The 24,518-nt window shown below is 54.3% G+C and overlaps 2 protein-coding genes across 3 annotated transcripts; both read right to left on the bottom strand.

Moving 5' to 3' along the window:
• Positions 1 to 494: 494 nt before the first annotated feature.
• LOC116743839 (kallikrein-1-like) lies at positions 495 to 5,119 on the bottom strand. 2 transcript variants are annotated; one of them, XM_032612897.1, is made up of 5 exons: positions 5,036 to 5,119; positions 3,108 to 3,267; positions 1,549 to 1,835; positions 1,266 to 1,402; positions 495 to 698 (listed from the first exon to the last, which is right to left on the bottom strand). In XM_032612897.1, the coding sequence occupies exons 1-5, from the start codon at positions 5,079 to 5,081 to the stop codon at positions 543 to 545; spliced, it is 786 nt and encodes a 261-aa protein (XP_032468788.1). In that variant the 5' UTR covers positions 5,082 to 5,119; the 3' UTR covers positions 495 to 542. The 2 variants fall into 2 exon arrangements, with proteins under 2 accessions (XP_032468788.1, XP_032468789.1); XM_032612898.1 differs by having other exon boundaries at positions 599 to 954; positions 5,036 to 5,111.
• A 12,401-nt stretch (positions 5,120 to 17,520) lies between these two features.
• Positions 17,521 to 21,054, bottom strand: KLK4 (kallikrein related peptidase 4). The gene is made up of 6 exons (XM_032613368.1): positions 20,942 to 21,054; positions 19,711 to 19,789; positions 19,428 to 19,576; positions 18,764 to 19,011; positions 18,540 to 18,676; positions 17,521 to 17,929 (listed from the first exon to the last, which is right to left on the bottom strand). Exons 1-6 carry the CDS (start codon positions 21,052 to 21,054, stop codon positions 17,777 to 17,779), a joined length of 879 nt encoding a protein of 292 aa, XP_032469259.1. The 3' UTR covers positions 17,521 to 17,776.
• Positions 21,055 to 24,518: the final 3,464 nt, after the last annotated feature.

Raw genomic sequence — 24,518 nt, 5'->3', positions numbered from 1 at the left:
TCCAGCCCTCGCTGGCCGCGGCCCGAAGCCGCACTTCATCATAGGAATTCCCACCTCTCCGAGGGCCAGCACCGCCCCAGGATGTCCAGTCTTGACCCGGGCCGACACGACACTGCCTAGCCTTTGATGTAGCCACGCTCCTCGGCGGAACAGACCCCTCCCCAGGGAGGTGTGGCTTGCAATTATACCCCCCGCCCCTTCCTGGCTTCCCTGCCACAATAAAACGTGGGCCCTATCTCTCAGAGTCCGAGCCTCCGTTTCGTGCTCTACCCCAGGGCAGAGTGAGGCTCAGAGTTCTTCCCTTGTCCTTTGGGGTCTGATCCTTTCTCTGCCTCTTTGTCCACACCTGCCTCTGATCCTTCCTTTCCCCTCTGATCATAACTGCACGTCTCCCGCCGAGAGAGACGGGGAGGGCTGGGGAGGCTCTAGTCTGGGTCGGATGGGTCCCGAGTTCCCAGGTGTCTAGCGTCTGGAAGGCCAAATGACACCAGGAGTTGATGCATATTCGATTTTACTGGGGGTCGGGGACAGGGCGGGGGCATTCAGGGGTTGTCAGCCATGGTCTTCTTGATCCAATCCACATACAAAAACACTTTGGTGTAGACGGAGGGCTTATTGGGGGCACCACACGGGATGTGGCCCCATGACGTGATTCCCTGAAACATACCCTCGCAGATCAGCGGGCCCCCTGAGTCACCCTACAGCACAAGGGGGAGGGGGAGAGTGTGAGAGAGGTTAGCTGGGCCTGGGGGGCTCCAGCACTTGGACCTGGGTGCACAGATCCAGACAGCGACTCCTCATCTCTGGGGAAAGAGACAATTGTCTCCAGAGTCCACTCCCAGAACATCAGCGGGGATTCCAACAGAGGGGACAGTGGCTCGAGTCCTGCCAATGGGGATGGGACCTCAGGGTCCAGTTTCTTCCCCGGGGTTGGATCCAGCAGGAGGATGGTTCCTGCAGACAGATCAGTGGGGAGGACCCATCTATAGGACACTCCCACCCTCAGGGCTCATGTCAGATGTCACCTCTCCGGAGAAGCTTTCTCTGACTGGACAGTAAGCTTGTGTTAGAGGAGCAGGTGAACTATTATTATGTGCAGGAGGGAGATACGCAGGATACCGGGATGGGGATACAGGAAGGAAAGGGGGCAGGGAGCTACAGCTGGGAAGCTATGGAGACAGATGCCTGCTTAGCTCTGAACCCCAGTCCAGGATCTGAGTCCCCTCCCCCAGCACTTCAAGACTCCGGGGGACAGGCTGGCTCACCACGCAGGTGTCCTTGCCGCCCTCCAGGTGTCCAGCACACAGCATGAACTCTGTCACCTTCTCGGGGTAGGCACTGGCACACACCTCATTGGACAGGACAGTAAGGTCCACACACTGGAGATCATCTGGGTAAATGACTACAGGCCAGGGAGAAACAAGGCTGTGGCCAGACCCCACCCCCTAAGCCCTCCTTCCCCAGACTCCGGAGTCCAGGTCCCCAGCCCCCTCCTCCCTTACACCCAGGTGCCCGGGCTCCAGGCGGCACGGTGTGGCCCTGGCATACACTTATCTGGTTTGATGCTGCCCCAGCCAGAGGCATAGCAGGTGCTCTCCAGTTGGGGTTCCTTGGTGGGCAGCTCCAGGACCTGCACATCCTCTGTGAGCTGGACGGGCCCCTCCAGGCGAAGCAGCATGAGGTCATGGCTGTAGTCCTCCCCTGGGGGGAGGGTGTCGTTCTTCAGGAGGCTCAGGTTGAAATCGGGGTGTGGAAAGTCCTTACTGACATGGGCAAACTGGGCTGTGTCTTCGTCCTCAAACAGGTTGTGGCGACCCAGCCAGAGCTGGTAATTGCTGGTGAAGGAGAGGGTGGAGACGATGAGAATGAGAGAGGAGGCAGAAAGGGAGGGCATGAGGAAGGGTCCAAAATGAGAAAGAGAAACAGGAAGGGGGGGAGAGAGGGAGAGAGAGAGAGAGACCGAGGGAAGATACAGAGTCACAGAAAACAAAGAGACTGCGAGTAAATAGATGAAAGAATGTGACAATGTCACAGACAGACTGAAATGGAGTAAAAGAAGAGCTTAGAACAGTAGAGAGGGTGGGAAAGATGGAGGGGAGACAGTGAGATAGAGGGAGCACATAGGAGACAGGAGGAGGAAGAGACAGAGGCCGTGAAGAAGACTAAACAAAGAGGAAGGGAGGGAAAAGACAGAACGAGGCAGGAGAGTGAGAAACGGACCAAATGAGGAAGAGAGGAGAAAGGAAGGAGAGAGAATGAGAAATAGAGGCAGAGGAGGCAAAGGGGTGAGAGAGAGAGAGAGAGAAAACGGAACAGGAGGGGAATGGGGAGGGGGCGGGGGGGCGGATGGGGAGGGGCGGGGCGGGGCGACCAGCTCAGCCGCAGCTGGGGCTGCGAGGCTGGTTCCCCAGCAGGCGGGTGGCCTGGCCCCCAGCCCAAGGTCGGCGTCCCCTTTCTGCCCCAGCTCCCTCTCTCCTCTTCTCCTTCCTCCTCCTTCCTCCTTCCCTCCACTGCCCCCACCCAGTTCCAGCTGACACTAGACCTTCTCTGTGTCCCCCTGGAGTGGATGATTGGCCTGGAGGGAGGGGCTGCCCAGGGATGGATAATCTCTTCCATTTCTCTGGGGTGGAGGTGTGCTCAGTAGTGATGGGAGAGGGAGTGAGGCAGAGACCCAGAGAGACAGAGAGACAGGGCAGAGAGATGGAGGATGAGACATAGGTGACCGAGATGGCAGCAGGGACTTGAGATGGACAGAGGGGGAGAGACACAGAGAAATGGAGACAGAAGAGAGAGGGAGAGAGACACCAATCATAGTCACACAGAGAGACCCACAGCAGAGCCAGTTACTGAGACACACACAGAGATAGGACAGAGGCAGACATAGAAAGAGAGACTACAGGACAGACCCAAGAGACCCAGGCAACCATGGAGAGGGCTTCCCTGGGGTCATCCAGTCCCAGCCCTGTCCCTCTCCTTGTGACCCTGGACCACAAACCTCCCCTCTCTGCCTCAGGTCCCCCAGCCTCCCCTGAGGTTATCTGAGGGGACAGTGCTGGCCGCTTAATCCTGTGTGTGCCCCCCTCTCCAGATCCCCCGCCCCTACTCACTCGCTCATACAGTGAGCAGCTGTGAGCACCCACTGGGGGTCCACCAGGACACCTCCACACTGGAAGCTGCTGAAATGGTACAGAGCCACCTGCCAGGGCTGGGAATGCTTCTTACACTCATGGCCTCCTATGATCCGGGACTGGATAAGGGGCACAGCACCTGTGGATGGGGGTGCTGGGTCAGGTCGGGTGGAGTTAGCAATGGGGCTAAGAGACTGGGCTAGTTGAGGGAGCTGAGCTGTGTGATTGGAGGTTCGTGGGGGTAGAGGACCAGAGCTGGGGGTCTGAACATGGGCCAGGGGTGTTGGGAAGGGCCTGGAATTCTGGAGCCATCCCTGGGCTTGTGGGTTGGTGGCTGGTCCTGGGTGTGGAGGCTATGCTGAGTGCAGAGCTGACCCCCGGGATTAGGGTAGGGAACAGCAAGACAGCATCTGGAACAGGTATCTGGCGAGGGGGTTGGGAGATTTGGGTTCTTGGACCGCGGGACAGGAGGCTATGGGTTCTGAGAGGGGAAACCAAGGATAGAGGCGCCAAGAGACGAGGTCAGAGGCTGCAGGAGGAAGGATTTGGAGGATTAAGGGGCTCTCAGGCTGATGAAGTGGTTAGGGCTTGGGTTGAGCTTTTGGGGCTTCTGGAAAGAATGCAGATCTGGGCAATTAGGTTAGAGGGGCCAAGAAGAGCATCTGGGGAATTTGGGGGCTCCTGGATTGGGGCTGGGAGATTTGGGAGAATTTGGGGTTCCAGATCAAAGAATGAATGAAAGGATTAGGCTGGGAGAGGGGTCCTGTGGTCTAGGAATGGCATTCTAACAAGAGTGAGGGCCCCGGGACCAGGTTGGGGTCAGACTGCGAGGGAGCTCAGGAGAAGGGAGAGTGGAATAACAGTTATTCTGGGATCGGGTGATTCTCATGGGGTTTGGGTTCATGGTCTGAGGCTACTGGAGGGATCTGGGGTTTTCTTGGGAGCAGTGCCAGGACAGGAATGGACGAGGTGGCATATCAGGGGCCAAACAGCTGTGGGAACACAGAACTCACTTGACGTGGGGTTTTAGAATCAGATGTTGGGGTGCCTAGGGCAGGACAGCTGGGCTGGGAAGGTACGTGTTGGGATCCTGGTGGGCGGCTTCCCAGAAAACCAGAGCTGCACAGGAGGGATCCTGGTTGGTAAAGAGCTGGAGCTTGGGGAAGGATGGAAATTCTCCAAGGAAAGGAGCATGTGATTGTGGGTTCGGGATAATTTTCCTTGGGGGGAAAAGGCTGGGGCTGTGGGATGCGGGTTCTGGAGCAAAGAGGTGAGGAAGTGACCTTTGCAGAACCCACCCCTGGTACCAGATGGGAGGCCTACCTAGTCACAGACCAGAAAGTCTGTTTTTGAAGAAGCATAGGTGTCTAGTGAAATTTGGGGTCTTGGGGGGATGGCGGGGGACCACATGTCGGGACTGAAGGAGCTAGTTGAGAGCTGACAGCTGGATGGGGAAAATCACCAGGGTGTGGTAGGATTTGGGGCCTCAAGAGCTGGACCACTGGGCCATAGAGAACTAGGGATAGGAGGGGGTGATTAGGGTCCCAGAATCTGATGGGTTTGGGGGACTCCTTGGAAGAGAGAGACAGAGATGGCCCAGGATCTGCCCCTTTAGTAAAGTGTCTGGGGGCAGGGATCTGAGCGGGCAAGAGGAGAAGAGTCTGCTTATTCCCGAGGGAGCAGGGACCTAGTGCGAGCAAGATGACACTGAGGAGGGGTCAGGGTGGATTTTAGGGTGGGGCTGGGAGAGATAAGAGAGAGGCTGGTGTCCAGGTCTGGGCTAGACTGGGTCGCAGGTGTGCAGGCTGCAGTGCCATGTGGGAGGGCAAGGAGTAATGGAGCGGAGCCGGGGGGCAGCATGAGAATCGGGGCCCAACCGCCCTCCCACATCTTCCCCACTGTCTCACCAGTCCCTGCCAGGGACAGGGCAAGGCACAGAACCGGGAAGCACATGAAGACAGAGGTGTCCAGGGGCAGGCAGGCGGTGAGCTTGGAGCCGGGGAGCCTCCCCGAGGAGCCTTTTAAAGCCCTCATTCCCCCGGGGCCCCACCCCTGCCCTGCTGGCACCCAGATGCTAGCCAAGGCCCTGCCCCTGCTTCCTGGGGGCCGGACAACCCTCTCCCACACCCAGAGCTTGTGGAAGGGGCGGGAGAGCGAACAGCTGTTGCTCTGCAGGCCCTCGGTCGGTCGCACTGGAAGCGTTCCTGGGGCCTGAAGCCAGACAGGGCAGGGCCTGGAGCTCCTGAGACCTTGCTCTTGGGGACAAAGCCAGTGAGGGGAGGTGGAGGTGGGGCAGGCGGGAGCAGAAACGGCAAAGGTGGAAGAACCATTGACCTTCAACACAAAACCCCATCTACCTTAACCCCAAGTAAGGCTATGTACCCCCAAGACCCATTATACCCTCAAATACCAGCAGTGGGGCTCTGATTCCTTTCTCCCTGCACCACTTGTGGCCAAAGATACCAGCTTCTCAGCTTCTAGAACCCCCTGAAATGTAAGCCTTTGCTTTCAGAATGCCCTGACTCTTGCACTCCTAGATTTGGGGTCCAGGCCCCTAAATCTACTCTTCCTTTCATAATAAAATCTTAGGCACCCGTCACCCAATCCTAGCATCCCCAGATGCAGGAATATGAAGTTTCAACGGTTCCCAGTGTAAATTTCCTAGCATTTCAAAATCTAATGCCCTCCCTAAACAATGTTGGGCCACAATACCCACCTCCTCCTTGTCCCCCAAATCTGGATTCTCAAGGTCATGTCCTCCAAAGTCCCAAAGAGGGTCACGAGATCGTCTCTGCAAATTCCAATCCACCCTCCCCTCCATAAACTATTTAGGTCTCAAGAGCCAGGTTCCTGCACCTTGACGTTCAGTGACCTTGAAAAATCACATTTTGGGGGCCAGGAACTAGATTCCTGCAGCCTCAATGATAAACCCAATCCATTTCTAAGCTTTCCAACCCATTCTCCTGGCTCTTCAGTAAAATCAAAGCAGCTCATGGGGGGCCCAGCCTCTGCTGTAGGTCAGGAACCTGCCTAAGGAAAGGAGAGCTTTTGCCTTTTTGCCATGGCGACCAGGAAGCCTAGATCTTGAAGAAAATGAAGTCATTCTTGAGCATCTAGTGTGTGCTGCGTTCTTTCACTGGGGTCCAGAAACACAGAGTATTTTCTCAGTGCCAGACATTATTCAAATCAGTTCCTAGGAATCACCTCATTTAATCCTCACAGCAGCCCTCTGAGGAAAGCAACATGAGATGGGGGAAACCCAGGCTGACTGAGGTTGGGTCTTGCGCTCAAGATGAAATAGCCGGTCCTAGATGCTGAATGAACGTCAGGGCAGTGGGTGAAATGGAACAGTATATAGTGGCCGTGAGTTCCCCACCCAGTCTGTGGCCCCCGATTCCCTTCATCCCCAGAAGTAAGTTGCAGAAACTTCCACAGAGAAACTTGCATCAGTGTTTTCTGTTATTCTGGTATCAAACAGGTGACCTGAAGCACCAGCTCTGGCCTCAGAGGGGCAAGTCCTTGGCTAACCTCTGGGTCTTGGACGGGGCCTTGGGGGATGGCCCAGTTCTGTTCCAGGTCAAGATGGGGCTGCTGGCCAGCCATGGGGGCTTCTGTGTAGTCAGGGACACAGGTGGTAGCCCGGAATAGTCAGTTCCTCTTCATGGTTTCCTTGATCTACTCCAAGTAGCTGCAGACTTTGGTACAGACACTGGGCTTGGTGGTTGTGTCGCAGGGGACATCACCCCGGGACACAGTGCCCTGCAGGACATCCCCACAGACCAGGGGTCCCCTGAAGTCACCGCGCCATCGTGCTGGTGCAGGTTGTGCTCGCCTAAGCGCACTCTCGTGGAGCTGTGCGGGCGAGTGGTTAGCCGCAAATGGAGTGAGGAGTGGACGGAAAGATCAAAGAGTGGGCAACTTTGGGTCCCCTGACCCTCTGGGAATCTGGAGATCCCATCAGCCTTTCCGCAAGACCCCGAAGCCAATAGTTTCAGCCTCTGCCTCTTAGAGACCGAGGTGCCAAAGTCATACACACACCTGGAACTCAGTCCCCAGGCTCCAGCTCTTTTCCTCAGAATCCATGATTGTGAGATCCCTTAGACCCTCCCGCCACGGCCCCTCAGGACCCTAAGCCTTCATAGCGCGTTTGGCAGTGGGCTGTAGACAGCACCCAGTGCGGGGAGATGAGGGAACCACCGCAGTTAAAGCGTCTATGCTCGAAGAGGGCCACCTGCCATGTCTGGGAGTGGGGCGCCCACTCATCACCACTCAGCACCTTGTCACTGTCATCCTGGGCCACTGAGAGAGGAGACAGAGGAAGATCCCCGAGGACAGAGTCCTCTCCCTTGCACCCTACACCTTCCTTGTACCCTGACCTCACTACACATTTTCCACATGTTGCCTTTCCCCAACTTCTTAAGATGTCCCTCCTGTTGAAATTTAAGCACCGCCTTCTCTCTAGCTTTTACAACTGCTGCTTGTTTTCCCCAGAACTGTCCCTCTGCCCTCGGCCCCCACTCGTTTGCTATAGGACTCCGGGAGAGAGAGGACAGGGAGAGGACCAGAGGGCAGGCAGTCCTCTGGGATTGGGAGTAGAGACAAGGACAATGGATACAGGTCCAGACAGATGGTCACTTGGAACCAGCCATTCAAGTTCACCGAGCTGTCACAGACACCAAAAGGGTGCGGCCACTCAATCTGTGGGACACACATTCTTGGCCCCAGAGTCTGGACATCTCAGCCAAATGCAGTATCTTACAAGGACACAGATGTAGCCACACAAGGTCATGGGCAAACATACAGGCACAGCCAGTCTTCCAAACTTAGGAACTGATATGGACAGCACTTTCAGCTGAAATTCATTTGCTTGTACATGGGTTGCAGCTTCAAGAATCGCAGCACAGAACGTCATATGTGTATGTGAATAGGATAATTAAGGCACAAGCATGTGTGTGTATATGTGTGTACACACACACATTCACAGAAACAGGTTTGGACATAGAAGCTCAGACCTAAAGTTACAGTCTCCAGCGTGGATCTGCATATACTAGGCCACAGATCTGCACACTTGCACACGGGGTCTGAACAACAGGGTGAGGTCCTTAGTAAGGGTACACAGGGAGAGACGCCGATACACACTCAGGTCCCAAAAGACTTGTCACCAACATGGGTCTATAGTATGGTGGTTAAATCTGAAGCGATAGAGTAAAAAATCCTGGATCCAAACATATTATCTGTGAGACTTTGAGCAAACAGACTTTTCTGTGCCTCTATTTCCTCATCTGTATAACGGGATTGTTGTAAGAATTAAATGGGAAAGAGAGCACGAGAGAGAGAGAGTGTGTGTGTATGATGCCTGGCATATTGTAACTGCTTTAAAAATAACAGTTATTTTAAACAAAGGACATATAGATTTATTTACGTAGACGTATGTGTGGATGTTCAGGTTGTGGACAAATATTTAGCCAAAGTAAGCCAGACGTATGTGCAGACCCAGGTAAAGATCGTCAAGGTCAAAACTGTTATTCATTCCCAAGTCACTTTGTGGAGATTCAAAGTTATAAAACCGACCCAGAGGGCCAGAGCTCAGATGTGGACCCACTAGATCAGACCCAGGGAAACATGGGACACAAAGGTGGCATTCAAGGTCAAAGACACATCGCTCAAGACACAGGCAGCCAGGCCAGGACTTATTTATCCATCTCTAGATCAGCCCCCAAGTCACTCACTTGGTGTTCAGGGTCACTAATTGAGTTTCACAGTTGAGGACCTGGTTCAGACATGTGGGCGGGATGTAGACACGAAGGACTCTGCACACACACACTCCCCTTGCCCACACTGCACCATGCACAAGGACATGCACAGGGATGCGTCAAGATCATAGGACAATGACCCCCTACACTGGGCAACGTGGATATGTCCCCTCAGGGTCACAGCCAGGCACACAGACACCCACAGTGGGGCAAGATGTACACAGCCACACCAAATGCCCACACTCTACCTGCCAAGGTCAGGAACTGGGCCAAGGGCCCTGGCAAGGCCAGGGGAACGCGGATGTGGTGGATAAGGGGCTTAACAAGGGAAGGGTGGGGTCGTCCTACAGAGAAGGACAGAGGGTGCGGGTTGAACAGCTGGGCACTGAGGCCGCCCCTGGCCAGTCCAAGCTGGAGAAGGGCGGAGGCCCTAGCTGGGTACAGCGGGCAGCGGGTGGGGGCAGGGAGGAAAGAGCACAGAGAGAGCCTGAGGGGAGGCTGGCAGCAGCGGGGAGGTCTGAGGGGCCCCCAGAAGCGAGGGTCATGTGGGGGGGGGTTAATAAAAGTCCACCTTCAACTTCTCCAGGGTAGAGGCATCAGGTTACAGTTAATTTCTCCACGGGTGGTGGCTGAACATGGTCTGGAGCTCTCCTGCCACCTGGGGTCACCTTGACCCAGTGGCTGCCCCTCTCTGAGCCACAGAGGTTTAGATGAGTGCTGAGCACTGTGTCTGGAATATACCAAGTGCCCAGCAATGCTAACACACCTTTACAGGGCGGTACCGTGGGCCGGGACCGCATTTAGTCCTCACAACAACCCTATGAGAGAACATCTGTTGTTATCTCCACGGTACAGTTAGGGAACCTGTGTCACAGAGACGTTAAGTAACTAGAAAGCGGCAGAGGCAGGATTTGAACCCAGAGTCTGTGTTCTTGAGCTTCCCAACATGTATTTAATGCTCAGTATAAGTTTTACCTACATCGTGCTATTGAGCCCTTACCATTATTGTTGCAGGTGTGTGCTGTCTTCTAAAGAAGGCACTGAAGGACCAGAAAGGTGAAGCAATTTCCTCAAGGTCACACAGCAAGGAAGGGGCAGTCCCAGAACTCGAACTCAGGTCTGTGTCACCCAAGGGCCATGTTCATTGTCATGGGGACTCCAGAGCAGCCCCAGGCCCCTGACAGCTCTTGGGGTAGGGTGAGGACCCAGGGATGTCGCCATGTGGCTGAGGTGGGTGTGGGGGAAGGATCAGTAGATGGTCCCCGAGTGAGGGAGGCGCTGCTGGCAGATTGCAGGACCCAGTTAGGCTGGGGGATTAGGTGGCACTTCACTCCCACTGACCCGGACCTGACCTGGGCCCACCTCACCTGCAGAGGTCAGCAGGAAGGAGAAGGTGAGGAGAAGCCACATTGCGAAGGAGGGACCAGGGCTCTGCTGATGTCTGGGGAGGGGAGAGAGTGAGCGGGTGTGAGGGTGGACCCTCCTGCCCCCACCTGGATCCCTCCAGACACAAACTCATCCCACCTGCTCTTAAGAACCCCCTTTTCACCATCCTTGTTCCCCACCCCAAACTGCTCTTCCTCCCGGGCTCTCCATCTCCCAAGGGTCTGCTGTTTCTCCAGACTCCCAGGTACACCCACAGCCTGGCAGAGCCCAACACCATCCACTTACCCCAAAGCTTTAGCTCAGGATATCTTCTTTCCCCAAACCCCACACCAGCCTCTTATCTGGCCTCTTGGGTCCTTACCAAGCCTGTCCCTCCACTCAAGTCCCACACTCCTCACAGCCTGTACCCCTACCTGGCTCCACAGGACACCCCTACACCCGGAGCTGACCAGATCCCTTTTCCACTCACAGCCCTCGCAGACCCCCGGCACCCCCAGGATAAAGTCCCAGTCCCTCAGCCTCACTTGCGAGGCCATGGGTGGCTTCTCCCCTTCTAGCCCCTCTGGCCGGGTCTCTCGTGACCTTGCGCGTCTAGGCTATTTCTTCCCATTTTCCTTCTTGCAATTTCATGCCTCCACACTTTTGTTCAGGCCGTTCCTCCTTCCAGGTATGCCAGTCCCTTCAAGGTCCACTTCCTCCTGGAGGCCTTTTCTGACCTCCCTGAGTCAGCGGTGTCTGCCTCCCCTTCCAGACCAAGAGCTCCCTGAGGGCGAGCCCAGCCTGACTGCACTCTGGATCCCCAGCACTGCCCAGAGCTAGGCAAGCTTTGGGCTTGAATTAAAGCCCTCTCCCCCCCGGCATCTTCCAAATTCCTATTTGTCCTCTGAGGCTCAGCCCTCACCTCTTCTGGGAGACCCCGCTACCTAACAGGTATCTCTTCTGGGTCCTATAGTGCCTGTTCTGGTTCCACCCCCAGGAGTGTTCAGGTCAGGTCCTCTCTGTGTCCCCAGCACTGCCCAGCCAGGGGCCGGGCACACAGGAGGCCTCAGGGAGATTGTGCTGAGCTGACCTGCACGCGTGATAACTCCTGACCTTGTTCCAGGCTCCGGTACAAGTGCTTTAGAAGACGTCCTCCTGATTTACTCCGTGCCCTCCCCCACCTCACCGCTGCAGCTCCCTCTTGCATCTCCAGGACGTTTTCTTGGTTCAGGCTCAACTCCGTGCCTCAGCAAACAACACATGGACCTACCCAGGTGCCCTTGACATGCAAATCCCTCAGGGCAGTCCATGTCTGCTCCCTGGAACCAGGGCATCCCATGTCTCCCCTAGACCAGGGAAGACCTGTGTCTCTCCTCACTCCAAACCCCCTGCCCCATCTCAAAGATCTCACCCCCCTCCAGATCCTCCAGCAGCATCTGGGGTAGCTTGGAAGCCAGAAGAAAACGAGCAGGCACATGAATGCCAGAATTTATAAGCTCCCAGCCCCACCCGGGTCTTGGGGGAGGGGGATAGGGTGAGGTGGGAAGTGGCTGAGAGTCAGGTTTACAGGCAGGGATGCCTAAGTGGCTGCTGGGGTGGGGGACAAGACCTACTGAGCATTTATTAGGCTGAAGCTTTTGTCTGAGTCTCTGAGGAGGAATTTCCCTACCAAGGGTAGTTTGTCAAGGGGGAGGAGACAGTAGGGCAAGAGCAGAAAATTGGAGGAGATCAAAACATAGAACCAGGAGTCTGGAGCATGGGACCTGGAATCTGGGGTCTGGAGTGTAGAAACCGGATTCTAGAGTCACACTTCTTGTGCCTGGATTAGGGGTCTCGATCTTGGATTCTGGAGCTGGACCAGGATCCCCCCATTCTGGATCCTGATTCTGGATTCGGAACCCGCTCTTCTGGATTCTGGATCTTGGATCTCTGATTCTGGACAGTGGATCCTGGGTCTGGATATCCAATTCTGGATTCTGAGTTTGGGGCCTAGAATCGGCCACTCATGACTTGAAGTCGGGAGTGGATTTTGGAATGCGACTTCTGGAGTTTGGGTCTGGAATCTGGATCCTGGACTCTGGCCTTTGAGTGACAGGTCTCAGTCTTGGATTCTAGATCCAGGGCCTCTGAATCTAGAGTCCAGACTAAGAATCTGGAGTCTGATGTTTGGACTCTAGGACTTGAGGTTTGGGGGCCTGGAATATGAATGGTAGATTTTGGATTTTGAGTTATGGGGCCTGGATTCTAGAGTCTGGGTCTGGACTCTGAGGGTTCATGGATTGACTTTGGAATGTGAAGTACGGAGTTTCAAATCTGCATTGAGGGGACTTCCCTCGTGGTCCAGTGGGTAGGACTCTGCGCTCCCAATGCAGGGGGCCTGGTCGGGGAACTAGATCTTGCATGCATGCCTCAACTAAGAGTTCGCCTGCTGCAACTGAGAGCTGGCGCAGCCAAAACAACAAAAACAAAACCCCCCCCCAAAACCCCCAAAAAACTACATTGCATATTTAAGCGACTGGACTAGGAGACAGGGACCTGGCTTCCATGATTCTGAGATTCCTAGACTCTTGACTCTAGAGCATGACTTTAGAGACCGGGAGACTAGAGTCTTTATTCTGGATCTTGCAGTCTTCATTCTGGATCTTGAGGCTTGAAATCTGGATTCTGTTTTCTGGAGACTGGAGATCATCATTAAGATGACCCAACGCTTTGGGAATTTAAGTTTGTTTACCAGTGTCTCGGGACCATAGAGGGCCCTGGGAAATGGTCTAGAGTCTATCGTGGCTTGTCTAAATAGTGAAGAGGCACAGTAGAAGGAAATACTGACCTCAGATCACCCAGTGAAAGATGGGACCTATTATAAGCATAGTTTCTCCCTGTTTCTGGAAATCCATCACATATATAGGAAGGGGCTGCATGATTGGGGCTGACTGTTAAGGACATCAGTGGCCAATGCCTAGGGGTCCCTGGCACTTGACTTCCTCACAGATAATATGGGAAAATGATGGTGTCTAAGCCCCCAGATGTCTTTCAGACATTCCAGAACCATAGACCCTTAGTTATTCCAGAATCCTGGGGTCTCAGTCGTTCTAGAACCGCAGACCTTCAAAAGCTCTAGAATACCAGACCTTCAGATTCTAGAATAGAAGGGCCTGAGATATTCTGGAAATCTAGGTCCTCAGATGCTCTAGAACCCAAGACGGTAAAATAGTCTAAAACCACAGATCTCTAGACATTCTAGAAGCCTATCATCTTCAGATGTTCTGGGACCCCCAGATAATTTGGCTTCCCAGGCTAGAAGCTATTCTAGAACTACTTTGTCCCTTCAATTTGCCACAAATTCGTGCTCAAAGTCTTTGGACTCACAGTGGGTCACAGCTTCAATTGAGCAGTCTCTGTTTATGGAGTGTTGGCCTTGCATTATCTCATTTATCCTTCTGACAGCCCCGTGAGGTGTTTATTATGGATGGCTTCCTCCTTTTTTTTTTTTTTTTCTCTTTTGACTGTGCCGGCATGTAGGGTCTTAGTGCTGGCACGTGGGATCTTAGTTCCCCGACCATGGATCGAACCTGTGGCCCCTGCGTTGGAAGCATGGAGTCTTAACCACAGGACTGCCAGGGAAGTCCTTCCTCCTTAATATAGAGGAGACTGAGACCCAGAGAGGGGCATCACAGCAAAGGTCACGACAGAGGGTGGGAAGAATCCAGTGTCTGTCTTTGGGAACACCTAGTTGGTCTGTTCATCTCCACCCCTGGAGGTACCTCCCTCTGTTGGAGCCGGGTGGTGGTGAGGGGTGATCGTAACGAGGGCTTCCCGGGTGCCAGGCTAAGCGCTTTCCATCAAGATCACACATGCTCCTCCCACCAGCCCACACAGGCAGGTATTGTAACCGTCTCCGTGACACGGATGGGACTCTGAAATCATGCCAGAGCGCAGCCCAGGCTCTTACCTGACCTGTGCGCAGGCTCCTCGGGAGGGCGCCGCGCCTCGCGCCTCGACACGGTGTCAACGCCCCTCCCCCGCACCGCCCGCCCACTCTGGCCGAGTTAGACTTGGGTGACCAACGTCCTCCTGGGCATCTCCCCAGACGTCCTTCCCCTCCACTAAGGCCTGAGTCCTGCCCTATTCCTCCTCCTGGGAACACTCCCTAGAGTCCTTCTCTTATCACCTCCATGGTTCAACCACCAACCAAGCAGTTCTCCTCCATCTGACCCTGAATTCCAGCCTTGGGCAGCTACCTGCTCCCGGGAGACACCCACCCCTGCCCGGGGTCTCCAGCTCCCTCTCACTCACTGTGACCTAACACATTTCTCTCTTTCCCCAAACTCTCCTCCCGCTTCCTCTCATGTTTCCCATCCCAGGGACGGCCCCCACTGTCCACTCAGTCATGTGGCCAAATCCCCGAGGGCGCTGTCTCCACCCCTTCCCTCCCCTCATCCCCTACAGCCCAGCGGTACCCAGCCCTGTCCCTCTTCTCTGTCCCCTCGGTCTGGCTCAGGTGTTCCCCTCTATTCTTGGACCCTCACCCCAGCCTCCACCGCGGCCTCCCACCCTCCAGTCTGTCCCCTCCTGTCCACCACTAGTTGGCTTCAGAGGGTCTCTCTTTACACTCAGAGATGACCCTGCCCCTTCCCTGCTCACAACCCTTCCATGGAGACTCCCCGTCACCCCTGGACAAATGCCTTCGGCCTGGTGTTTGAGCCCCTTTGGATCCCCCTGAGGGAACAAACCTCATCTGGAACCCTTGCCCCAGGGAGACAGTCACTGCATCCTGCCCACCCTGGGAGGGGGACTGGACTCTCGATGCCCCAGGGAACTCCTCTAATTTCATCTCACCACAACCCCCCCTCCCCCTTCATTATGGAACCAGTCAAAAGTGGAGTTTCAGGGTCCTGGGCTCAGACCCCTGCTCTACTACTTGATGTTTTGGAAATTCTGGTAAGCGCTTTCAGTTTCTCATCCTTAAAATCAGATAATTTTATTTAATAATAATCAGATAAAACCACAGAGTTCTGCAAAGAGTAAGAGTTAGTGCGTGGAAGGAGCTAAGAGCACACAGTAAACAATTCCACACACATGAGCAGACGGTGGCGAGGACAGAGCCCCCCCGCCCCCCATGCTCAAGGTCATCCAGGCTGCAGAAGTCTGGGGGGAGGGGCAAGAGAATGGTCCAGGAAGTCCTGTGCTTCCTTGAGTGTGAAACATCACCTCTCTGGTTATCAGTGCACACCCGTGATGGGGTCTTAGAGTGGGGGAGGAGTGGAAATGGGTGGGGTTGGATGAGGTAATATGCACAGAGCAGGTGTGTAAATCGAAATTAGGCTGGTGCGTGAAAGACGGGTTAACCCAGGACATGAGTCAGACGTGGACTCTGGCTCCAGGCAGCCAGGATCGAATCCTGCCTCCAACACATAATGTTGTGTGGCTTTAGGCAAGCCACTCGGCCTTCCTGTGCCTCCATTTCCTCCTCTGTAAGATGAGAATAATCATTGTTTCTGCCTCGTAGGAGTGTTTTGAGGCGTCAGTGCCTGAAATTCGTGCCTGACACTTAATCAGTGCTGAGTAATCCCAGGCCGTTATCAGGCCTGTTTTCCCAGAATGCTGGGGAGCGGTGGTTGTGGGGTCTTTCTCAGAGGACACAGTCAGGCAGCAGTAGATAAGGACTTGCCAAAGCCTCTCCATCTCTCAGTTTTGGCATCTCTCTTTGAAACCCCTTTATCAAGACCCCCGTTTTACAAATGGGGAAACTGAGGCCCAGGGAGAGAAAACAGGTGTGTGAGGCCCCAGCTTAAGAGTGTGACATCGAGCAGGGGGAACGCCCCAAGTACAGCTTACTTTACTCTGAGACTTTTTTTTTTTTTTTTTGCGGTACGCGGGCCTCTCACCGCTGTGGCCTCTCCCGTTGCGGAGCACAGGCTCCGGACGCGCAGGCTCAGCGGCCATGGCTCACGGGACCAGCCACTCTGCGGCATGTGGGATCTTCCCGGACCGGGGCACGAACCCGTGTCCCCTGCATCGGCAGGCGGACTCTCAACCACTGCGCCACCAGGGAAGCCCACTGTCCATCTTTTTAATCTTAGCCATTCTGGTAGGTATTGTGTTTTGACAAGATTGTATGTTCTTCAGATACTGGGTGCAATGTTCTATATATGACCATTAAGTAAAGTTTGTTAATCACATTGTTCAAATCATCTATGTCCTTATCCATTTTTATCTTGTCTGTTCTATTATTTTTTTGAGTCACCTTAAAATCCTCTTTTTAACATTTTTTAATAAAAAAAAATTTTTGGCCACGCCTCGCCACTTGCGGGATCTTAGCTCTCCAACGAGACATCAAACTTGCTCCCTTGGCAGTGAAAGCACCAAGTCCTAACCACTAGACCGTCAGGGAATCCCCAAAATCCTCTTTTATGAGTGGGGATTTGTCTATCTTACTTTTAGTTATTTCACTTTTTTTTTTTTTTTTTGCGGTACTCGGGCCTCTCACTGTTGTGGCCTCTCCCGTTGCGGAACACAGGCTCCGGACACGCAGGCTCAGCGGCCACGGCTCACGGGCCCAGCTGCTCCGCGGCATGTGGGATCTTCCTCGATCGGGTCACGAACCCGTGTCCCCTGCATCTGCAGGCGGACTCTTAACCACTGCGCCACCAGGGAAGCCCAGTTATTTCACTTTTTATATATTTGAGGATACATTAAGAGATACATAAAAATTTAAATATTTCCTTAAGAATAGATTCACAGTATATTTATGAATATATTTATGAATATAAATTCTCATCAGTATATTCTATTTAGTATAATAACAATTATTATGGTATAATAACAATTCCTTATATTCTTGGGTCCCCAGTCTCCCCTCTCTCTGTCCTCAGACCCCCCCTTCCCCGCCGCCCCCCAGATTCTTCCCACCAGTCTTCAGCTACAGCAGGAGGGTCCTGAGGCAGCTACAAATCGAGAATTCTTAAAATGCATTTAAGAAGACCAAACCAAAATAAGTCAGTGAAAGCTACATAAACTAAATAAGTAAATTCCATTAATTTGCCGTTTGCTGATTTGACTTTTCAGAAATTGGACAACATCCACAGAATCAGTTCTCTTAACCTTCCAGCTATGTCTCGTTCCTTGGGGATCCTGTGTCACTCCTGGTCAAGGCTCCCATTTCCCAGATGGGGAAACTGAGGCACAAGGAAGGAAAGCTATTTGCTGGAATCCCTTGGGTGGGAAGGGAAGTATGGAGGAGAGTCTGAGCCGAGTCCGTGCTTCTCTTAGACTTTATTTCTGGGCTTAGATGAAGGAACAAATGACGGTGAAAACCCAACTTTCTCTACCAATGGTAAGGCGGGGTCAACATTGTGCCACTAGGGGGCACTGTGTACAGGAAGATATTCTTAGCAGGACTGGACTACTGGGGATGGGGGAGGGGGTCTAGACTCCTGGGTCTGAAGGAGAAGGCACTGGGAACCCAGATTCATGAATTCCTTCAGCAGCTTATATTTGGGGGTTCAATTTCATGGGTCCCAGTCCCTGGAGTTAACTGGCCTGGATGGTTTTCTGTATCCAGTCTGTGAACTTGCAGAGGTTGGTGTAGACGCCTGGCACGTTGGGCTGGCCACAGGGGGATTGTCCAAAGGACACAAGGCCCTGCAGGGACCCGTTGCAGGCCAGGGGGCCCCCAGAGTCACCCTGTTGTGGAGAGACAGAGAAAGAATCCAAAACACAGAGAGATGGAGATAGATGTGAGGTCAGAAAGGAACCAAATGAGAAGCAATGGCAGGAGAGGGGGAAAAAAAAGATAGCAACATATTCCTTAAACGTTCCATTCTAGAGCCCTGACCGCACCAATTCTGCTCCCCTAAATCCTAACAGCTGGTAGATTCTCTTGGGTTTGTTACTGTTCTGTCTCTGTTTTTGTCCCTCCTTCTTCTTTTCCCCCTGTAGCTTATTTCTCTGTCTCAACGACCCCTGGAGTCTCTGTGCCCCTCTGCATCTCTTTGTATATTCTATTTTTGTTTTTTTTCCTATTTCACTTGGCATTTCATCTCTATGCGTCTGTGTATACGTTTCTCTGTGGGTGTGCGTGTGTGTTTCTGCCTTACTGAATCTGTCTTTCTCTATTTCTGTTTCTGTCTTTCTTTGCTTCTCCTTATTCCTGTGTCGACTTCTCTCTTTCAGTCTCTCTCCCCATTTGTCACACTATCTTCCCGTATCTCTGTTTCTCACCACGGTTCCCTGTCCCCTCCCTTCTCCATCGCTCCCTGGATCTTCTCCCCTCTTCCCTTCTCCCATCTCTCACATGGCAGGAGTCCTTTTGGTCCTGGCCTCCGCCAGCGCAGAACATGCTGGGGTGGTACACAGGGGCATAGAGTTCACTGCAGATCTCCTCCGACACCACTGACATATTCACGCATTGAAGCACTTTGGGCAGTCTGCCTGGGACGCAGAGCATCGGATTAGCCTCTCTGGCTGGGCAGAGAACCCCCTCAGAAAGGCCGGACACACCCACACTCCCGAGCTCACCATTTGCTAGCCGACCCCAGCCGGAAACGAGGCAAGAATCCCCAGCGGTCGGGCACTGTGAGAGGCCGATGTTTCGGATGGTGTCAGACTGGGGCACCAATTCTTCCAACTTGATGAGCGTGAGGTCGTTGGCGAAAGATGGTCTGTGGTACTCTGGGTGCTGGATGGAGAGGTGAGCCTCCATCAGGTGACCGCCTGGCTCATGGTCGTCCTCAAGACTGTGCAGGCCCAGCCTGATGGTATAGGAACTGAGGGCCACAGGGTGGGGGTGGGGTGGGGACAGAATAGCTTTGTGGCTACTACACCATTATGTCCATTCTTGCCTTCAATCACAACCCCATCTCCAGCCCCTTACCCTAGCCCCATCTTCCTTGCTAAGCACTGCGCTAAGCGCTACCCAGCCTAAGGCACGATCATAATCCAGGGACGAGAACTTGCCTTAAGTCACTAGTAACTCAGCAGCTGAGCTGGGATTTCAACCCAGGACTCTTGAGTCTTTCCAAAGCAACACATAGCTCCCGCCTCCCTCGCAGAGCCTTCCTTCACACTGGTTTTCACTTTTAGTACGCAGAGATGGAACCTATTAAGCGCTTCCCTTCAGCTCACCGTACATCCGGGTCCTCCCTAGGACCCAGGCCCCTTCCCCGCCCCGCCCTGCACTCACTTCTGGAAACAGTGTGCGGCTGACAGCACCCATTGAGGATGCACCAGGACGCCCCCGCAGAAAAATTCCTTTTCCAAGAACAGTGCCGCCTGCCAAGGCTGCGAGTGCGGGTGGCAGTCCTCGCCGTTTATGATGTCGCTGCCTCCACCCTAGGCGAGGGATCCTGAGGGCGGATTCAGGGCTGGGGGACGGGCTCAGAGGGGAACGGGGGCTTCTGGGGGCGGGGCTCGGTGCAGGGGCGTGGTCAGGCCTGGGGAAAAGGCCCAGAAGGCTGGACACTTACTCCTGGGGGCGTGGTCACGGCTTTCGGGGGCGTGGCCACAGAGCAGGGGCGTGGCCACGGTGCAGGGGCTAGATCAGGGCTTCCGAGGTCAGGGGGATGGGCTCAGGGTGGAACCAGGGCTTGTGAGAGCTTGGTGGGGGGTGGGGGGAAAACCTCGGTCCAGGGGGGCGTGGTCAGGGCTGGGGGACAGACTCAGGAGGCAGGACTAGGCCACTTGGGGGCGGGGTCACAGTGCAGGCGGTGTGGTCAGGACCGCAGGGATGGAGTCTGGGATCCTGAGGGCAGTCAGGCTCTTAGGGGCGGAATCAAGAATGAGTGAGAAGGGGGTGGGATCACAGTGCAGGCCTTTTACTCCACGGATCAGATTCTTTGGGGGTGGGTTAGGATTCACGAGGCGGAGATCAGGGTATAGGAAGTGGGGTCACTTGTCAAGAGGAGACTTTCAGCTGTAAGTGTGTCACATATATCTCTGGGACCCACATGTCACCTCTCTCGCTCTCTCTCTCTCTCACACACACACACACACACACACACGCACGCGCGCGCGCGCCTCGACAGTGCACTACTGGGGCTATGAGCCTCCCAGCACAAGTAGACCCCCTCACACAAGGTGGCAGAGGCAAGGGCGACACAGCCAGACACTCGAGGCAGTGCCACACTTTATGGCCCTCCAAGTCTCTCCTTCCCTGGCTCAGCCTCCCCCATAGCAGCAAAAAGCCGGCTCACACAGAAACCCTATCACACCGTCCCGTGATGTGGCTGTCTGGGGGCCCAAGGATCGGAGACCCAGGAAGCAGGCACAGATTGCCAGCGACGGGTGACTCCCCCAGAAGCACCATCTCCCTTTTAGCGGCACCCCAGGCTCCACGGGTCCTCACAGCATTGCCACTCTGCAGGATATTCAGAGGCACAGACTGTCAGAGTTGTTCACCCAATCATGCACTGACTCTCACGGGCATGACCACACACCCTGTCATACTATGTCACACACAGAGGCATGCAAAGCCACACACACCCAGTACACAGGCAGCACACATGCAAACTCCCTGTGATACCAGGAATCACAAGTGTGCATGTGGAGAGCAACGGTCACACAGTACTGTCACCCACGCAGCTTCAGGCACATCCAGGAGGATACTGAGTCACGCCTGTAACAAACACTGTGCCTCAGACACAGACACACACACGCACACACACACAGACACACACACACACACACACACACACATACCTGTGACACTGAGGAGGAGGTGGCCCAGGAACCAGCCCCAGGGGTTTCCTGCCATGGACATCCTTCAGCACCTGCGTGAGGGTCAGTCTCAGGTGAGTCCGGGGGCCCTGCATCTGTCTCTTTCTTTCCCCATTCCTGCCCTCCCAGGATATTATTGGCAAACAAGGACCTATACCACCCCTCCCCCGACACACACATGCCATAGGGTCTGAGATCATGGCCCAGAGACCCACAGCCTAGAGAGATTTAGAGGCTGAGAGAGAAAAAGAGAGAGGGAGAGTGAAGTGGAAAGAGAGAGAGAGAGAGAGAGAGAGAACTAGGTGGAGAGGAAGGGATGGAGAAAGCGTCTCTCCGTCTATAAACTGGGCGAGGTAGGAGGATGGAGGAGACTGGACTCTCAGGGATGGAGGGAAGATGGAGTACTTAAGAGAGATCATCGGAGACAGACTGAGAGGCAGAGGCTGGGAGAGAGAGATTCAGGGAAATAGAGAGACCAGGGGAGACAGAGAGAGAACTGGAGAGACACTCCTAACTAGAGACCTGTTTGGAGAAGAGACCTGGAGACACAAGGTCCGGATGCTGAGAGTCACAGGGACACGGAGCTGTAGGGACAGTGGGTCACAAAGACTGCGTGCTCTTAGGGCGCAGTGAGTGGGGACCTGGGGGCCACTCACCTGGCTGTCTCTGGGCTCCCAGATCGTGCTTTGGGTTGAGCTCCTGCCTGCTACGTCCAACAGGGGCCCCGGTGGGGCTTATAAGCATCCCCAGCTGGGCCGGCCTGCCCGCCAGGGACACATTCCTGGGGTCAGGCGCTCCCAGCTTCCAGCGCTCTCAGGCTGCCTTGTGCCCACCTGCGGCCAGGGAGCCAGAGGGGCTGGGAGATCCTGGCCTCACTCTCCCCTTCTTTCTTGGATCTCTGTCAGGTTTCTTCTCTCTCTCTCTCTCTCTCTCTCTCTCTCTCTCTCACACACACACACACACACACACACACACACACATTCTCTCATTTTCTTTTTTTCTTATTCTCTCTCTCATTAAATCTCTCTCATCCTCCCTCCCTTCCTCTCTCTCCCGGCTGTGCTTCCCCAGCAAAACTTCCCGGATTCAAATCCCCAGCGTCATGTTCTACCTTTGGAGCCTTGGCCCGGTGACTGCACCCCTGTGAGCCTCCGTTTTCTCATCTGTAAAATCGGGGTAACCATTTTTCCTCTCTCCCAAAATGCATCCAAAGAGATAATGCAGGGAAAACGCCCGGACAAAGTGCCAGGAGTGTCCTAGGCGCCCAGTTAGTGGGAGCAGGCATTGCTCAACAAAGGGCACCTGTCACGCTCTGAGCTCTGCTGTCCGCACTTGAGATGCGGGAAGGGACAAGCAGATTCCGGCGCTCCTGGGGCTCACGTCCCAGCAGGGGAGAATGACAAACAGAAAAACTACAGGGACAAGCAAATATCTGGTAGTAATGTGTGTGCAGAGACCACGGGTGATACTAGAGAGTGACCCGGATTGGGTGGGGTGACTGCAGATGAGGGGGTGGCCGGGGAGTCTCAGAGGAGTCGACTTTGAGGCTGAGAGGCAGTGAGCTTTGCAGGAAAAAGAGAGAAGTTGGAGGAATTCCCTGGAGGTCCAGTGGTTAGGACATGGCGCTTTCACTGAGATGGACCGGGTTCAATCCCTGGGGGAAATAAGATCCCGGAAGCCTGGGGAAAAAGAGAGGAGAGAGAGAGAGAGAAAGTTGGTGTGTACGAGACAGAGTAAGGCGAGGAACGGGGCAGACTGTGCAGGGATTTGCATGCCAGGGGAAACAGTTTGGGTTTATTTTCAGTGCAATGGATTTTAAGCACGAGGTAGGAGGGGCACGATCTTATTTATGTTTCAAAAACATCCCGCGTGGAGAATGACTGTAGAGGGTGAGATGGAAGCAGAGAGACCAGCGTGGAGGTGGGAGGTGGCAACAGCCTGGGTGGGAGATGCTGTGGTCCAAGGAGAAGAGAAACACATATGCCCAGGGCTCGTGTGGGGGAGGGGCGGGAAAGTCAAGTACCAGCCGGTGGGTGGAAGGTGGGGAGGGAGGAAAAAGGAGGTAAGGATGGTGTCTCGGAGGCTGGGTCTGTTGGCGGCTCCACTTGTGGCGCCATTTGTGCGGAGGAGCGAAGAGGTGTGGGGAGAAGGGCTGAGCTGGAGGCGCCTATAGGAGCCAAGTGGTTGAATGTGTGAGCACCATGGAGCAGACAGAGGTCAGGGCTGGTGAGAAACGGTGGGGAGTCATCCTAGGAGACGTTGTGTCTAGAGCCATGGGGTTGGATGAGGTCACCTAAGGAGGAGGTGTGGACGGCGTTGATGAGGGGTTGTGGGGACAGATGACAGTGCTGCTGAGGGATGAGTGTCTGTGTCTGTCTCTCTCTCTCTCTGGCCCTGTTTCTCTCTGATTTCTCTGTCTCTAGCCTTTTCTTAGTCTGGTTCTCTGACTCGGCCTCCATCTATCTGCCTGCATTCAGCCACCTGGGGGCACAGAGATGCTTGACCTTGCCCTACTCCTGGGACCTGCAGCCCTGACCATGAGGATGGAGGAGGCCAGGAGGAGGGGTAGGGGTGGGGTGTAGAGGGGGCTCAGGCCTCACAGCCGCCCAGACGTGACTTAGGTCTGGACACTGGGAGGAGGCAGGTTGGGGCCAGAGTGAGGGACAGGGCTGGGGCAGCTGGAATGAGGGAGAAGGGCGTGGATGTGGCATTCCTCCACCCTGTTCTGTGGCCTCACCTAGGTCTCATCCTGCTCGAGGTTAGGCAGACGTGTCCCAGTTATTTGGGGATGAATCCAAGACAGAGTGTGTGTGTGTGTGTGTGTGTGTGTGTGTGTCACGCCATGGAGATGCTTCCAGCCTGGCAGGAATGACCCCAGGAGTGGGGATTCTAGGGTAAGAACCCAGGCTGGGGTGGGGGATAGAGAGAGGCAGAGACCAAGAGATACAGAGATGGGCAAAGAGATTGGGACCAGAGACAGAAATAAAACCACAGAAGGATATAGATAGAGACACAGAGAGAACAGGGCAAAGAGACGAAGACAGAGAGATAAGAGACAAAGAGAGACACAGAGAGACAAGAGACCGAGACAGAGAGAGATAGACAGAGAGACAAGAGACAAAGAGAGACAGAGACACAGCGGGATGGAGACAGAGACACACAGAGACAAAGAACAGAGACACGGAGGTTGACAGGAGGAAAAGACAGAGAGAGACAGAGACCAAGGGACAACAGGCATAGAGACCCAAACTGAGGCAGAGACAGACAGATTGGGGCACAGAGGGAGACAGGGAGATAGAGACACAGAATAGAGGACAGAGAGATGGGCACAGACAGAGGAAAAGACAAAACGACACACAGAGAGATTACTTAAACATTCTGGAAGTCATTTTAAATTTTTTATTTATTTTTTAATTTTTAAAATTTTTTGGCTGCATTGGGTCCTTGTTGCTTCACACAGGCTTTCTCTAGTTGTGGCGAGTGGGGGCTACTCTTCGTTGCAGTGCACAGGCTTCTCATTGCAGTGGCTTCTCTTGTTGCAGAGCACGGCCTCTAGGCG

The sequence above is a fragment of the Phocoena sinus genome, chromosome 19 (genome assembly GCF_008692025.1).
Source record: "Phocoena sinus isolate mPhoSin1 chromosome 19, mPhoSin1.pri, whole genome shotgun sequence".
NCBI lineage: Eukaryota > Metazoa > Chordata > Mammalia > Artiodactyla > Phocoenidae > Phocoena > Phocoena sinus.
Note: the sequence above shows the minus strand (reverse complement) of the source record. Positions and strands in the feature narration are given on the sequence as shown.